At 39.1% G+C, this 18,279-nt stretch overlaps 1 protein-coding gene across 40 annotated transcripts in view; it reads left to right on the plus strand.

Annotated features, from left to right (window-relative positions):
- ADGRL2 (adhesion G protein-coupled receptor L2) overlaps positions 1-18,279 on the plus strand; it is a 723,239-nt gene that overhangs the window by 665,684 nt on the left and 39,276 nt on the right. For 28 of the 40 annotated variants that reach the window (XM_078393038.1, XM_078393043.1, XM_078393041.1 and 25 more), the window contains 5 exons: positions 228-1,028; positions 10,412-10,690; positions 11,223-11,326; positions 15,452-15,637; positions 16,341-16,379. In XM_078393038.1, coding sequence (XP_078249164.1) covers positions 228-1,028; positions 10,412-10,690; positions 11,223-11,326; positions 15,452-15,637; positions 16,341-16,379 — 1,409 coding nt within the window. The remainder of the gene's footprint in view (positions 1-227; positions 1,029-10,411; positions 10,691-11,222; positions 11,327-15,451; positions 15,638-16,340; positions 16,380-18,279) is intronic. The other 12 variants (XM_078393052.1, XM_078393047.1, XM_072997857.2 and 9 more) reach the window with 1 other exon arrangement.

Raw genomic sequence — 18,279 nt, forward strand, 5'->3', positions numbered from 1 at the left:
TGTGTGATAAAAGGGAGAATGCTTCACATGCTGGTTGCTATGGTAACTTTTAAGAACCATGGATGACAAAGGGTAATACATGCATTAATCACGTATAAAATATTGTTGCTGGTTTAAAAGGATATTTCCTCCTTTATAGTGCTTTACAGTTTTTACCTAGACTTTACTGTGTTGCAGAAGAATATTATTTTTTAAAATAAACCTTGTCTTCTCTCCGTGACTGCTAGTTTTTGTTTGCCCTGGGACGTTGAAAGCTGTTGTGGATTCCCCAAATTTATATGAAGCCGAACAGAAGGCAGGTGCCTGGTGTAAAGATCCTCTTCAGGCTGCAGATAAAATATACTTCATGCCATGGACTCCATACCGAACTGATACCTTGATAGAATATGCTTCTTTGGAGGACTTCCAAAATGGACGCCAACAGACAACATATAAGCTTCCAAATCGAGTGGATGGTACTGGATTTGTGGTATATGATGGTGCAGTCTTTTTTAACAAGGAAAGAACCAGGAACATTGTGAAGTTCGACTTAAGGACTAGAATTAAGAGTGGAGAGGCTATTATAAATTATGCCAACTACCATGACACATCCCCTTACAGGTGGGGGGGAAAGACTGATATTGATTTGGCAGTTGATGAAAACGGCTTGTGGGTAATTTATGCTACAGAACAAAACAATGGAATGATAGTTATTAGCCAGCTGAACCCATACACTCTGCGTTTTGAAGCAACATGGGAAACTACATATGACAAACGGGCAGCGTCTAATGCCTTTATGATCTGTGGAGTTCTTTATGTTGTGAGATCAGTGTACCAAGACAATGAAAGTGAAACTGGGAAAAATGCAATTGATTACATTTATAACACGAGGTTGAGCCGAGGAGAATATGTCGATATTCCTTTCCCGAACATGTATCATTACATTGCTGCTGTGGATTACAATCCAAGAGACAATCAACTCTACGTATGGAACAACAACTTCATCCTACGATACTCTTTAGAGTTTGGCCCACCTGACCCTGCTCAAGGTAAGAATTTTCTTGCATTTCTAATATTCTAATATTTCTAATATTTATATATTTGAAATAATTCTAATGAACTTACATTTCATTGTTTTCAAACTTGGCATTTAACAATGCCTTATATGCAACAGAAATGAAAAATGAAAGGGGGGAAATCTGGTGTTTTCATAGAGGTAACATGAACAAGTCAATTTCAGCAAAAAATTTAGCAGCACCATTAAGACTTACGATTTATGTTTGAGCTTTTGTGAGTGAATTGACTAATAATAATTAGTCTGCGATTTCTGTGGCATGAATCTCGTCCCAACTCTAATAGACCCATCAGATCTGTGGGCCTTTCAAAATTCCTGTTCAGTCAATGGATTTACTCTTCTTGGGAGTCCTTGCAAGGTGCTTTGCCTCCCAAGGTTTAAAATAAAATTCAAGATTTAAAGTAGAATCTGAAGACTTGTATCTGTACAGTTGTTGTATAGTGGTGCCTCGCTTGATGATGTTATTTCGTTCCAGCGAAATCGCTGTAGAGCGAAAACATCAAACAAAATTAAAAAAAAACAATTGAAACACATTGAAAACTGTTCAGTGCATTCCAATGGGCTGAATACCTGCTCGGCCAGCGAAGATCCTCCATACGGCAGCCATTTTCAGTGCCTGTAAAGTGAGGAATCCATCCTAGAAAACAGCGGGGGGCCATTTTCTTCAGCCAGCGGCCATTTTGCAACCCGACGATCAACTGTTTGCTGATCATCTAAAGCGAAAATCGGTTCCCTAAGCAGGGAACCGATCATTGTTAAACAGAAAAAAACCCATTTAAACCATCGTTTTGCGATTGCAAAAGCGATCACTAAAACCTAAACGTACAGCAATTTCCTTGTTAAGCGAGGCACCACTGTATTTTTAAGTCCTAAGGAAATATAGGGAAGCATATCTGAATAGAATAGAGCCATTGAAATCTGTGAGACTTAATTTTGTTGAGTCACATTGGATCAGTTCACTGATCATGAGGCTATATATTTTGACATTTCTTTCTTTGCCTTTAGCCTTTCTTTCATTTTTGCAAAACCAAATAGAAAGAAATATCCTTTGTAAACGAGAGGGGAAAAGGACATTCTGAGATCAACTTATCTTTTATATTGTTAGTGATTGCTCCCACTACTTCAGTCAGCCTGCCCCAGCCTGATACCTCTTGGACAAGGTGGATTAAAATAACTGATTTTTAAAATAAAGGTTAAAAAATGAGGTTTTTTTTAAAAAAAATTAAATAAGATTTTTAAAATTTTAAATGATTTTTTCTTTAAATCAAATTTATTTTAATGAAATGCTTTTGGAGAAAAAATCTATCTAAACATAATTTTCTATTTAAGTTACATTATGGTTCAAAGGTTGTTCAGCTTGAAATAGAACTTAATTATGTAATATAAAGCTACCAACATGAATTTGGCCCAACTCCGGGAGGCAGTGGAAGACAGGAGGGCCTAGCTTGCTCTGGTCCATGGGGGTCACGAAGAGTCGGACACGACTAAACAACAACAAATGTAGTATGAAACTGTGTATTCATTGAATATTTAAATTTTGACAAACTAATTCAATTAATCCAAGTTATCCAAGCTGCGATAACATGCTCTTTTTCATAGTAAAAATGGTATAAAATGATTGCAAATATTAAATATTATAACTACCAACAAGAATGAGTCTTTACATTTAAAAATCAGATTGAAATTCTTATTATTTACTGGAAGTTTTCAAGAAAAGATTGGACAGCCATCTCTCCGGGATGATATGAGGTCTGGGATGGTATGATGTGTTCTGCCTTGGGCAGGGGGCTGGACTAGAAGACCTCCAAGGTCCCTTCCAACCCTACGACAATTCTATGATTCTGTGACTAGTGATTTAAATCAACTTGATTTCAATCAAATCCACCCCTGCTTTTGGATGATCCGACTCCTGTGAGCCCTCAGTGTTGCTCATGTTAGCTCATGATGAGAAGCACAGTTCAAAAGATATACAGCATATTGGGATGAAGAAGGCTGGGTACTATGGTCGTTTTATTGAATATTGTTACTTGGCCCTACTTGGGAATTTGGAGAGAGGAAAGTGTCCAAAGGTCCAACACTTAATTATGCCCTTGAGTCAGTGTCTCTACCACAGAAGTCATAGTCTCTTCTGTTGGAATGTTTAATTTGGAGCCATTATAAAAACATCAGCAATCTTTACCACTTCACTTGTTATGGGAGCAGTAACAATACAGTGACCACCTGCCTTTCATCTACATTCCTGCCAGTGCCTGGCTGCATCATAGCTTCCTACTACAAAAATGGTTCCAACACAACCCTCTCTACCCTTTTGACTAATGGGAGTTCTTTCGTCACATACATCTCAATTGCTCATCTGATCTTATTTTCACCCCGAGACTAAATATCAGGTGTGACCTCACGTATGGGCTTTTCTCAGATATTAGAGATATTGAGATATTGTTGAGTTAATCTTACAAATTGAAAGAGCTGAAGCAAGAATTTCATTCCTGCAGTACTAAAGCTGAACTATAATTTTAGTTTTTTGGCTGCAGTTCTCTTGGTTTTCGTTTTCCCCCCAAGTGTCATTTCTGCTAGTTCTTCTAGCTGCATAAAAGTAGCACTGACTCTTGTATTTTTTTTCCCTGTTGGCATAGTATGGGGTTCAGCCCTAGTGAGGCCATACAAGAGATAAGGTTTTGTTTGGGTATACTCTTTATTAGTTATATTTTTGGAGTTCTGCTGCTGCTATACTGTACAACACGCAGGAAGATCCAGCTGCAAATATTATGAGCATTGTTTCCAGTCTCTTTGTGTCCCATAAATCAATGTATTTACTGGATGAAAAACTGTAATCTGAATCTAAATAGATCCTTCTGATGTGTGATTTTACTTAAAACCTAGTGAGATTTTTAGTTCATTTTTACTTTTTCTGGGACAAACCAGCATAGCATTTGCAAACCTGCATAGCATTTGGCCCCTTCCTTCCAGTTAAAAAAAAAAAAAAAAGCAATTGTTAAAGATGAAGAGGACCTGATGTTGCAGGTAAATCCAGGTTCCCTTGAGACTAAAGAACTTGTTATACAGTTCTTTGAGGCTTGGCTATATGCTTCATAGTGTTTTTCTGAAATATAAATGAACTACTTAGAATTACTTTATGGGGATTTGTACCCACTTAATTTATTAAGCCCTTTTTAATTAGCATTTTCCTTCTGTGATAGGAAAATTGCTCTTTTTTTGTAAGTTTACAGACAGCTCTTGACATGCTTGCCAGTATGTTAAAAATCCAAGAGAAAAAACCTGTGTAATCCTTATTGTTTTCAGCTTATTTGCCATACAAAGTTTAGTTAGATTTATCCTCTCTGACTTTGAGCTCTTTATCCTGTCACGTAGTCTGTGACAGTTACCAGGGTTCAGAAAGTCCTTAACTAGCTACTCAGCTCCACTTCTCTGTCTATCCCTGGGTGAGTGAACCCAGAAGAGTCAAATGGGGCGGTGATTAGGGAACCTAGCTGACACTGGTGCCTCCCACCACTCCAGTTTGCCCAGACTTGGCAATACTTCCACAAAGGTAGGCACTCAGAACCACCTTACAAGGTAGAACTGCCACTACACTCACAAAAATGTCAAAAACCCCATTAGCTGGTCATGGCAAGGCCAGGTTTTATTGCCACAAATCCCTCCGAGCCTAGCATAGAGTCAGCATTGTTCTGAAGCATACACAGAAGGCATCCTTCTAGGCATGGCATAGCAGGACAGCAACTGAACATAGCATTTCCAGAGAGCTAAGCTAAGCCAACTAAAGTAACTTCTGAACCCCTTTTATACTTAAAACAACCCATTCTAGACCGTTCCAGATGGTTTGCCAATCAGACTTCGAGTTCCATTAATTGTTCACAAAGGCAGGAGCACTTTCTGCCCCCTTCTTTCTCACAGCTGAAATCATCTTCCAGTTAGTGCAGTACCAGGGAACAAGCCAACTTGGCTTTGAAGGCCACTCTCACAAGAGATATGCTGCAGGCGTTACTCCATTCCCCTTATTGGGCAGACACTAACCTCCTTATTCCTAGCCAGCCTTTCCCAGGGATTTACAAGAAGCCTGAATTTTCCAGATGGATTCCATGTTCCCCCAATGTCTGCGTTTCTTCACGTAGTCTTAGTTTTTTCCCCTGCATTTGTTATATTGAATTTCATTTAATCTCTTGCTAAATGTAGTGTTGATATATTCATATGTCACTAAAGGATTTTTCCAGTCAGTATTTCTATTTCACAGTTATCTGTGTTGGAGTGCTTTGTGGCACTCCCAGAGGGTGTGAAGCCAGAAAGTGCAGCCAGCCAGGTGACATAAAGTTGGAAGAGTGTGAATTGTCTGATCAGATATATTATTCCTGAGACACATAACTGAGTTACTGTCCCTGTGTCTATTGTTTCAACATGATAGACTCCTTTCTGTCCCTCCTTGAACAGGAATGCTGTTGCACGCAAGTATTCAGTGCCAGTACAATTGTTTGCAGAACACAGACAGGAACATTATAATCCCAGTCTATAATATACTTAAGCAACTATACTTGTTTGCCTAAACACTGTTGCAAGTCATGTTGCAGATACCGGGGTGGGTTGAATACAGTCTGGCAAGATTGACATCTGTTCTGCCCTACATGTCACTCTTATCACACAACAATGGATCTGGAAGGGGTCCCCACAAGGCCATGAAGTCCAACCCCCTGCTTCAATGCAGAAATCCAAATCAAAATATATCTGACAGATTGCTGTCTAATTTTCTCTTGAACGCCTCCAGCATTTGGTGCACTTATCACCTCCTAATGTAATTGGTTCCATTGCCGTGCTTCTGTAACAGTTAAAAGGTTTTTCTTGATATTTAAATAAAATCTGGCTTCCTATAACTTGAGCCGATTATTGCATGTCCTACACTCTGGAATGATTGAGAACAGATCCTGCCCATAACTACATTTCCCAGTCTGTTTGGATGCTTCTTGCTTTTAAGGGAGGAAGTATAAACTCTCTGCTCAATGCTTTCTCACAGGTGAATATATAAAAACAGCACTGAATTTGAATTTTCATTTGGTGCCCTCTGTAGTTCTAACCATATATGCCAGCAGTTCCCAACCTTGGGGTTCCCCAGATGTTCTTGGACTACAACTCCCAGAAATCTTGGCCGGCGCAGCTAACAGTGAAGGATTCTGGGAGTTTTGGTCCAAGGACATCTGGGGACTCAACGTTGAGAACCACTGATCTATGCAAAGCTTTCTGTTTGAAATTGTAAACAAATGTACAAAAAGGTTTACTTTACTAATAATGCACAGATTATTTTCCAGAGCAGACAGATTTAATGACCACGTGGGTAACATTGGAATCTGTATTGACAAAGGTGCATGTAGAGAACTGGATAAAATTGTATGCTCTTATAATTCTAGCCTCATAGTTGGACTTTAGAAGGAGGAATCGTGATCTCTTTTAGTAACATTAAACTGTAGGAAGAAGGGAGAACTGTATGGAGAACGCAGAATATTCTGGACAAATATTCATTGTATTATTGCTGATGCAGATTTCCAGAATGTGTTAATTAAGGACATGCTATCGAGAATCTGATAAGGAAAATCTTCTTCAGATGCTCCCCACAACACTCCGAGAACTGAATCACCAGTGGTTTCTTGACACTTTTTGTAAGCGCTTGTGATGCTTCTGACAAATGTTAATTGAGAAAGCATTGGAAGCCTGGCTGCATTGTAATCAAAAGAAAATTACAGAGGTTTCACAAGATGTCAGGCGAGTGCTTGCCGAGAAGATAGACAGGTTTAAATAGGTTTTTGCAGCAGGTAGGCTAAGTAAGAAGTTCAGCAGGATTGCACAGGCGGCACTTGATCAGACAAGGGATGAAACGCAGCTCCCAAAAGTTTATGGTTTGCGATGAAAAATGTGAATCAGAGAACCAAGATTTTCAGAAGAGTTTTTAACAGTACACAGCTAAAAATAGAGAACCCTCACAAATGGCCACAATACAAAACTGCATGGCTTTGTATTTTCACTTAATTCATAGTAACTGGAACACCTATAAAATGTGTTCAGGGTGAAACTAATGAGATCCACACACAACATATGCAGTCATAAATCTGTATGCACGTTTTCAACGCTGTGCTGGAATTCCTTGTCCTTAGAAGCAGTCCACCTTAAAAGAAAACTGTTCCAGTTTTCTGTGAAACATGTTCCTCTCAAAAAAAAAAAGTATATGAAGATTATGGGATGATTAGAGCTTTCACCATTTCAGAAGGGCAAAAAAGATTTATGTCAGGTTTTATTTTGCCAGACTCTTGTCCCCACTCTCATAAGAGCTAGAAATTCCATCTCTCTTTTAAAAGAGAGAGAGAGAGAAAGAAAGAGAGAGAAATGAAACATTTTTTTCAAGTCTTTTGAAAGACAGTCTGGTGCCTCTCTCCTTGTTTGCATTTGTAGTTAAATTCAATTTACATTCTAGAATATATGTTTTTTTATACATTCTAGCCTAAGGACAAAAGAGTTTGAAGGCCTTAAAAAAAGAGCCTTTAGGAAAAAATGTGTCAAAGGGTGGAAGGAATGTAAACCTGAGAAGTGTCAGATCCAGTTGTTTCCAGAAGGCCTGACATAGAAAGGAGTGAATACATGTCACAGTTTGTAAATTCCTCCAGGCAGGGACCTGTCTCATCTTTCTTTGTAAAAGTGGCAGGCACACCTGTGGAGATGGTAGAATGAAGAAGAAAAGGGAAAGAAAAAAAGAGAGAAACAAATCTAAATTACAAGTTCTGGTATAGCACTGGCTAGCGTAACTTTGAATTTTTCAGTAGCCAGGGGCACACAATACTCTGCTGAGCAGTCAAGCTTGCCACTGCTATGTTGCTTGTTTGGATGGTAGATTTTTCTAACACTTTTAAGTTTTGAAGCTCATAGATCAGAACCTTAGTGTCTCCTTTGCTCTTCCCACCCTTCTGCCTAAGGATGGAGTGAGGAGCAGTCCTGGTATTCATTTAGTGCACTATAGGGCCTTGTGTTCTATCATGTGCATAAAGAGTAGGGTTCTTGGCCTGCCAGAAGCATCTGAACCTATCAGGGTCCAAAAATGCTGGAAGTCATAGAATGGTATCATACTAGAAAATTCTTCTAACCCACCTTCTGAGCCAGCTGATTTACCCAGTGGGAAGTACAGTTGCTGAATGGTTAGTGGTTTTTTTTTAACTTCTGTTGCTTTTTTATCATCATTTTTCTAGGTTTCCTGTAATTTTTTTCTACAATTATTACAAGTCTTGAAGAGTGAAGATAGATTAAATTAAAGATCCTTTCCTTCAAGTTATTATAACCAGAGCTTAGTTTCACCGTGGAAAACCCAGGGTTCCAGCCCTTCAATGGATAGAGCTGAGCAGTTCTACCATCTGTATCTGCTCCCCTTTACTCTCTGCATTCATAAAGCAGACCTTTACAACCACCATGCTGAACATATTATAGCATCCACCTCTATTTGCCTCCCTGTAGCCTGTGTATAACTTCAAGAACTGAGGGCAAGATGAGGACTTGCTCAAGTTTCTATTAAGTCTCATTACATGTTCAGCTGCATTTGGCAAATCTGGCATAATGGCAACCTCATGTGTGGTTTTGATGGAGATGCAACCTCACATGCATGCCACTATCAGATCCCTCCTGAGAATTATTTCAGCTCTGTAGAGCAGTGATTCCCAGTCATAGGTTACCTGAGTGTTCTTGGGCTGTAGCTTCCAGAAGCCTTCACCACTAGCTGTGCTGACTGGGATTTCTGGGAGTTGCAGGCCAAGAACACCTGGGTTATTCAAGGTTGCGAACCCCTGCGGTAGAGGAAAGGAGTATCTCAGTCTTGGTTTTACAGCCTCTGTTACTCCACCAGATTTACATGCCATTTCCACCTGGAGCAGTAGAAAGCCAAAATTATCACTGCCATTTAAAGACAACTGAAGAGCTGATTACCATCTCATTTAGAATGCTATAATTTTTGGAGCTCAGTCTAGGCACACTACTTCTATAGAATGAATTTTAGTTGTTGTGCACTGATAAGGTAGACAGTATTTTAAAGGGAGTGCAGCCTACTACCTATATACTTGATCTTATGCCATCTTGTCTTATGTCATTGAGCAGGATTGACTAGTGGGGGCTTGGGGGCAGCAAAACTTGTGGTGAGGAAGCAGTTCAATTGTGAGGCCACTTCTGAACAATACTTCCTGGATTTACCTTAAATACACCCTCCTCTTCTTTTTCATGGGGGACAGATTAAGAACTGAAGAAAAGTTACAGGCAAAAATAGCTCTTTTATGGTTAGAATGTGAATATAGAGCAGAGGAGACACTATCTTTATAACTAAACACAACTGAAGGATCTACTTGTTTTGCTTTAGCATACATTTGGGAATGTAATTTGAATTAAGGCTGGTACTGAATATGATCCATTGGTTGGAACATTTGCCTTGATTCACATCGCTGAATGTGCTGATGTTGTTGTCAGTTTAGAATTAACAATTCCAAAACTTAGACCACACATTGCTTGTTTGGAACCAGTTAAGCTTGTGGTACTTGCTATGGGCTTGAAATAGTTCCTACATTATCAAAATGGGGGGGGGATGTTTAAAGGCTGAAATGCCGAAACACTAAAACAAAACATACTTGTGAAGCTGTTTTCTTTTGAGGTCTAATCAAGCATGCTGCAAATCTCTCAAGCAAAACAAGTGCTTGGTGGGAATATGTTACAGTAATTATATCCTTGTTAGTAGTTGAATAGGTGATTTAGTCTGGGGCTTTTGTTTTTGTCTGACAGCCTGTTTTACAACCTATTTTTTTGAGTTATGACTTCTGTTTGTCTATTTTGATATTTTTTTACACACAGAACTTTGGTTTGTTACTTCAGAAATAAGTGAGCAAATTGTAGGTGAGCAAACCTACAAACCACTTAAAACTTGTGGATGTTTTTTAAATGTCACTCTTAACTGTTGTGCAGACTTAGCCTTATACATACATCTATACATGCATGAACACAAGTGTGCGTGCACACCATTCCATGCCTGTATATAGGTCTATAAAATCAGAATGGGGAGAGTTAAAAACAAGTTTTGATGTATGATGATCAAGTTAATCTAACATTCTTTGTTGTTAACTTTCCAGAAATGGCTGTCTTTACATTTATATGTAGATGGTGGCATTATTATTGCTCGTGATCACTTCTTTCATTTTACCATGTGGAGACGGCCTGGAGGTTCGCTAGGAGAAAAACATGTCTCTCGCATTACATGTAAATTGGAACTATTTGCAGATTCCCAAATCACCGCTTTGCCATTTGTACTTCTCTTTTATAACATTGTTTTTCTCTCTCCAGTGCCTACCACAGCAGAGACAATGACTCCTTCCACAGAATTGTATAGAACAACTGTATCAACTACAAGCACTACACCACAAAAAATTCCTGTCAGCACAACCTCGGGAACAAAAGGCCCCCGCCTACCACCAGCAGTTTCTACGACCAAAATTCCTCCAGTTACAAGCTTTTTCCCTTTGCCAGAGAGATTCTGTGAACCTGATGTGGCCCGAGGGATTAGCTGGCCTCAGACTCAGAGAGGGATCATGGTGGAACGCCCCTGCCCCAAAGGAACTCGTGGTAGGTCCTTAAAACCAAATCAGGTCAAATAAATATTTCACTATCTGCCTTGAACTCTCTTTCTTGCCTATTAGCCTTAACATCTCTTTCCTGTGATATTGGTTGCTTGAACGGAAGTGGCACCTCCTGGTTTTAAGCTGTAGAGGGCATTGGTGTTTAGGTACAAAACTACAGCCCTTCTTAAGGATGCCAGATCACTGGTTTCAGTTGAAGTCCCATGTCTCTCACTCAACAGCTGCCTGTCTTATAACAAATTCCACTTTAAACAGTTTTCAGAGAAAAGGAGCTAGGAGTCCTTCGTCTTTTGTTTATTTCCTAGGAAGTATGGTATTTTACCCTTATTTTATCAGCACTGCTTTCTCTTGGGATCACCGTCCTCTGTGTTGTCATGTGTAACAGAGTGGAGCCATTTATGCCACATAGTCCAATAGTACTCAGATGCTAAGTTGTGACAAATATTTTTAAAAGTACACAGCAAGCAAAACATTTGTATTTAATTTTTTTCCTCATCTTTTTTTGCTTTTTGTTCTAGGAACAGCTTCATACCTCTGCATGGTTTCCACTGGAACATGGAACCCTAAGGGCCCCGATCTTAGCAACTGTACTTCCCACTGGGTAAATCAGCTGGCTCAGAAGGTGGGTTAGAAGAATTTTCTAGTATGACACCATTCTATGACTTCCAGCATTTTTGGACCCTGATAGGTTCAGATGCTTCTGGCAGGCCAAGAGCCCTACTCTTTATGCACATGGCAGAGCACAAGGCCAAGTGAAGTGCACTAAATGAATACCAGGACTGTTCCTTACTCCATCCTTAGGCAGAAGGGTGGGAAGAGCAAAGGAGACACTAAGGTTCTATGAGCTTCATTAGGATTGGTGTGAAGCCCCAGAATTGAGCTCTCCATGAGCGGGAGCAGAATCCAAATCCATTCTTGTGCTCTGCCACCTCCCTCCCTGATCTCCTGCCAAAAAGCGAACAGTTATGTTCTGCTGGGCAAAAAAGAAAAGCAGAGGAGAGATTGCTGTGGGATTTTCCAGCCTTTAGCAAAGGGTGTTTTTCTGCAAGGGTTATCAGTCCTAGAATCCCCAAAGGTAAGCAGCTGTACAGCTTAGATGCCTGCTAAGGATAAGCCTATAGCTCTCTGCTTTTTTCTTCATCTGGCTGAAAATAAGAGATTTGGTCTCTTTTTGGTAGATCCTTAAGATCTTTGAGGAAGGCTCTTTTCTCATTTGTGCCATTCCAAAGGCACATATAGTGGGAACATGAGAGAGGACTTTCTCAGTAGCCAGTCCAAGGCTGTGAAATTCACTCTGAAGGGAGGACAGACTGACTTGTTGTTTTTCATCAACAGGGAAATGCCCTCTAATCAAGTAGAATTTGGTAACTGATCAACATCAAGTAGATACTATATCCGGGGTTTTTTAATTGTTATCTCTTAAATTGAATTTTAAATTGAATTGGGTTTTGGCCTTTGAATTTTGTGTTCGAATGGTGTTTTTATTCAGTCTTATTATGAGTCACACTTTTAGTAGAAAGGTGGGCTTGTAAATTCAGGAAAGGAATAAAATAAGCAGTTTTTGAGAAACTTCAAAGGCATTATGCATGCTCTTTTAGAATGTGCACAAATCCTTAACACCTTCCAGAATGACCATAAGGGAACTCTTGCATCCCTAGGCTTGATTCACTTCAGAAGGTCAGATTATTTTGCTAAGCATGACTCTCTGAATTTCATTGAGCAGTTTCATTGTCTGGCCAGCAGTAGATCCAGATCTACAAGGGTCTTGACAACCCAGGTTTTACGTAGGAAAGCAAGGAATTCAGAACCTTTATCAAGCTTCTAGTGGATCACAATCTGTGATCCATGGTCTTTTCCATGCTAGGTTAAATATTTTGGGAAGGCCTGGTCTGAGTGAATGTAAATCTTTTGCCTGGTATGCAATAGATGGTGTAGAAAGTGTAGTCATGGATTAGAAAAGTAGTATTTGGCAATAACTGATTCAGTGTGAAAAACTGTCTCATATCCCAGTGAACCATCTTGACTCCACTGCATACGCTTATTTTATCAATGGCTACAGACAAATATTCTGCTGCACACACTTTATCATGTCATCACACTAAAGTTTGCGTATGTTAGAGGGGAGAATCTTCTGTACACAGCAGACTGTTGGTGCAAGGAGAAGAACATTCTGGAACTTTTGCAAGGCGTACTTTCTTGCACAAACAGAAGCCTGTTGTCACCAGGTGCGTTCCACAATTTCCACTTATGCAACAGAGATAGAGCAAAGATGGGGTGAGGCACTACCACTGTGGAGCATTGCACTTGACTAAGATTCAACAGTGCAATATAAATAGGACTCTGCCCAAAATATTTGATTATCAAAGCTTGGAGATAATGTTACCTGTAATAATAATAATAATAATAATAATAATAATAATAATAATAATAATAATAATAATAATAATAATAATAAATATTAATATTATTAATATTAATATTATTAATATTATTAATATTATTATTAATAATAATATTATTATTAATATTATTATTATTAATATTATTAATATTAATTATTAATTATTATATAGTAAGTTATACCAAAGTTATATTTCAAAAAGAACATAGTGGAAGACAATGACATCACCCTATTGTTTTATGAGTTACGTATTTTAATTTTATTCCAAAGACAACTGGAGTAAGTTACTTTTTAAAACGTAACCATTCAAAATCTGCTGATGACAAGCATGAAGATCATTGACTCTTGTTATTTACTAGCATAGTTCTAATCACAGATTGCTTCGCAGCTACAAGGGCCCATCTTTAGTTATTTGCACCCTGCTGGAAAAGCTCCAAGGCTTGAAACCCCCTCTGTCTAAAACCTCACATTGCTGCTGCCAGTAAGAGATATATAAAGAAGTTCTATGTGTTCCTGTAAACATTGAACATGTGGAGCCTGGGAGGAAAGTGCTTAAGAGCCAGTCATGTAAATTGTATAACTGAGTCAGAGTCTGGAAGGTAATAAGCATTTAGAATTGCCTGTCATGGCTGTCATGAACTGCAGTGGTCATATCTGCAGGTGATGAGTCTATGGAAACTAGAACATATATAATCCACGATACACACATCTCAGAAAGATTTCTTAATATTTGAAACAGCTGTAGAAGTGTATGACTTTTTATTAATTACACACACCTAAAACCATTTTTGTGGGGATTTAACGGAGAAGGGGAGGCCTATATCCTGCTTTGAGCTTGGTGGAGAAATTAAATATAACAAATAAGTAACAAGCTAGTAAAATCAGGTAGGCAGAGATGAGGAGCAAGATGGAGAAATTCCATTCTCTCCCCTCCCTCCAAACAGAGAAATGCATGGGGTGGACTTCTACTTTACTTTGCTTGCCACACTAACAGTAGCCACAGTACAGTGATGCCTTGCAAGACTAAATTGTCTCGCAAGTCGTGTCGTATTGCGAAATTTTCATCTTGCGAAGCGCGGTACTAACAATTGTGCGATTTAAAATAAACCAAAAGGAAAAGTTAAAATTCATCTTGCTAAGCACGGCCATAGAAAAATTTATCTTGCGAGTCACCAAAAAATTGCAAAACACTTTTGTTTTGCGAGTTTTTCATTGCGTGAGACATTCATCTTGCGAGGCATCACTGTAGTAAATTGTAAGAGGGAGATGAAAAATACTTCCTCTCACAGGATCTCTTTGGGATGGACTACTTCGTGCTGCATCTATCTTATGGGTTTGTAGGTAACAGATTCTTTCGCAAACATACTCTTTCCTTTCCCACAACATGCTTAAAGGAAAATAGATGACAGCATATGGCCTTGCCCATGCTAAAGCTTTTTAATTCAGTATGGAAGAGAAGACAGCTATTAACTTGTAGAGATGAACTCAAGCACATGAGGTTGGACAGAGAGGATGTATTCCTTGGCCCTGGCAACCCCGTATATTTAACAGCCAAGGCTGCTGAAGTTTCCTGTGATGCCCTGCAGTCAGTTTCTTGGTCAAAAATTGCATTGCAAAATACACTGTTTGTAAACCCTCATTCTCAAGTTTCATGTCACCTTCCTGTCAATGCTAAGCTGTTCCTCAAAAAAAAAAAAAAAATTGAGAAAGAGAGATTGAGAGAGAGAGAAACGAGTAACGAGCAACACAAGTTACAGTATTTGGGAGTGACTCCTGATGAGTTTTACAAGCTGTTAAAAGGTACCCAGGGAATGGAGAAATGATTTTTTAAAAAAATATCTAATAACTTCTTCCAATTCTGTTCCTTCTGTCTATAATTACATAGTCAGTTCGATTCTGAACCTTTATGAGTTTTTTTAGGTATTGAATACTTAGAAGTGGATTGCTATTCCCTTCTTGGGGTGCTCCAGGACCATCCATCTTACCCAGGGCCACATAGGCTGGCTTTTTAATTACAAGACTGAGTGTGAAGATGAATTCCAGTCTTTAGCCCCACAGCTAGGTGACCCAGTATGTTGAATCAACCATTCCTTCCTTACCCAGAGCCAAAGGGAGCCTATTGTGAAATAATGCATGTATAAGGCAGTAACTCAAGTGGTTATCAGATTTTGCCAGCAGTCCACCCTGTGACTGGGCAGATGACCCAGGCATATCTGCATGCACAATGGACACCTGGAAAGATCACATAAATTTCTCATTCACTTGTCAGTTTATGCTCTGTGATTTCAAAAAAGATTCTGATCTTCAAGGAATAGAACACATTAATGATTTAAATTGCCATTTCAGATCCGAAGTGGAGAGAATGCTGCTAGTCTTGCCAATGAACTGGCTAAACACACCAAAGGACCAATCTTTGCTGGTGACGTGAGTTCTTCTGTCAGATTGATGGAACAGTTGGTAGACATTCTTGATGCACAGCTGCAAGATCTGAAGCCAAATGAGAAGGACTCTGCTGGGCGGAGTTATAACAAGGTAGATGCAGACCTGAACAGCTTTCCCTGTTTGGCATCAAAGCACCTTTTTTTGTCTCCAGACTTTGTTTAGTTTAGTCCAGAAACAGTCTTGTGAAATGTCTGCTCGTTTTGCATCAGTCCCTGTGTAGACCTCATTCAGCATTTTGAAGGCAAATTCTTGGAGGCTTTGAGGCTGTATCGCAGTGCGCCAAGGTTGGTGCACAAGAAATGAAAGTGAATGCGAACATGGCCATTTCTCTGTGGCCAGTAAGAATAGAATAGATATTAATCATGGTATTCATCTTGTCTTAGCCACAGTTCTGAAAACAAAACAGTGATTTGAGAATCAAGAAGAATCAGCGCTATTGTGCCTCTGGGGCCATCATGGCAAAGGAAGCATATTTGAACTAATCCCTATTTTGGAGTAATAATCTCAGATGCGATCTCTTATTCATGTAACTGGAGATCCTAGAAATTATTTAAAACAGCAAGCAGTGAATTACTCCTAATTTGCTGGAATATTCATGCCCTCCATTAGCCTCCTTAAAAACAGCGGATTCACTGAGGTGCTAATTAAACAAACCTAAAATTATTATTTTTTAAATCAGCAGAATTGATTTCTGAGATTAACACGTTTGTGCAATAATTAAGTATTATTATTATTACACTTTTTGTGTGTCTAACCTCTGGTTTTTGTTTTTGCTTTTTCTCTTACTAACAAGCTCCAAAAGCGAGAGAAGACATGCAGGGCTTACCTTAAGGTATCTCTCCTGTGCTGTCACCTTGCTTTCACCCTGCTTGAGTAATCTGCTGCTACACTTTATCCTCTTGCTGCATGATCCTATGTATTTCAGTCTTTGATAAATGTATACTGTGCCTATCCATCACCAGCTGTACAAAATGATGGTTTTGCACAGGTATAATACTCCTAGAATAAGCCAATAATCAATATTTCTTCTACTTTTCTTGAAAAGATGCAAGAACAGTAACCTTAACTGAATTGGATATAGCAAAAGCTTTGTTTTTCTTAAGGCTCAGGATGACAACATAGCTGGTAGTAAACAATCATGGTTTTCAGTTTGTAACTTTATATATCAAAGACTGTGGGGCCATATTGGGTGGAATCGCTGCTGCTTCACGATCTCCATTTGCACCAGTGGAGCTTGTGTAGCAAGAGTTACTTGATGGATTGCATCTCCTGTGTCTGCATGGCAAAATGTCAAACACGCATATATACTCATTAAAGCACCTTGTATTTACTTTAAAACGTACCTAAAGTAAATAATTCTAATGGCCAGCTTTGGTACCTTGCACGATAAATAGAATGCACAGTTTCAACTAACTGATGCACTGCTGGAAGATTATCCTGTTTTGTAAACCAGGAGGAGAATTTAAAATGCCGAGGAACTTTGAATATCTTGCAAGCCTTGCATTGTGTCATCTTTTTAATGCCGGTATCTATGCATTGTGCTTCTGACTGGTGGATGGGGATTACTGTCAGGTGCAAAATAAAACCAGACCAAAAAATACTGTAAAAGCCTATTTGAAAAATCAGTTTTGAAAACTAGTACATGCTGAAGAATAGCATTTGAACTACCTGTGGAAAGCTCTACAGTAGTGGCTGTAGATGTAATGGTTGCTTATAACTTGACCAAGTGGTAAAATCCATTTTCCTAAAAGGGGAGGGTATAAGTAGTGATGATTCCGCATCTTATGGCCAGCTCTTAATTGTTTGACCAGCTGCAACAGAACTTCTGTTCTGGTTCCGTGATGATTTCCTATCTCACTTCCACTGTCTACCTGTGGCTATTTTACCCCTTGGAATACAGTAAAACTTTGGGGAAGAGTTCAGATTGCTCAGTCACACTGAGAGATTTTACAAGATTGAAGGAGGTGGGGGAGGGAGTTGCATTTTGATAGCCCTGTAATAATTGCTCCCTTTTAACCCAGCTAATGGGAAGCAAGGCAAAGAGTGCTGCAGTAGGCTGATTTTTTACCATTGCATTTGCAATTCACCTTTAAAGATAAGTGTCATTGTGTAAAATGTAATAATGTGTGTGCTATTAAGAATATGTTTGCCATTGCAGCGGGGAGAATCTTGGGCAGGATCCAGCCCAGATGAGGCATTGATTCCCATTGATGAGAGTGAGAAGCTCAAGAATGTGCTTAAAATCTCTCTGTTGGAACCAAAAGGATCTAAAAATACTGAAGTCTGGCTGGATCATGCTTGAGAATTTATTCTGTGTGTGTCTTTCTTGCACTCCCTTGGCAAGAAAAAGTGCTATTACAGAGCAGAGTATTTTCATACCACTGGAGAAAAGCAGCAAGTCAGATAAAATTAAAAATATAAGAAGTGAATCAGGCTAATGGATGTATATAATCTGCACAGCATATATAGGCACGCAACTCAAATTGCAGCACAGCCTTAATTTCTGACTGGTATCATTTTTAGTAGGTCTCAGATGAGCTTCTCAGTTTGGATAAGACTAATAAAACCTCTTAAAATTACAAATCAGAAGCTGGCTGATGCTATGCAAATGAAGCAAGTCCTCACTTTGTGACACAGGATTCATTTGTAACTCCGATCAGAGGCTCCGATCCGTATTTCATGGTGACTAATGAATATGGCCTCTGCAGACCAATTTCTGTTCCACTCTATTT

The sequence above is a fragment of the Pogona vitticeps genome, chromosome 4 (genome assembly GCF_051106095.1).
Source record: "Pogona vitticeps strain Pit_001003342236 chromosome 4, PviZW2.1, whole genome shotgun sequence".
NCBI lineage: Eukaryota > Metazoa > Chordata > Lepidosauria > Squamata > Agamidae > Pogona > Pogona vitticeps.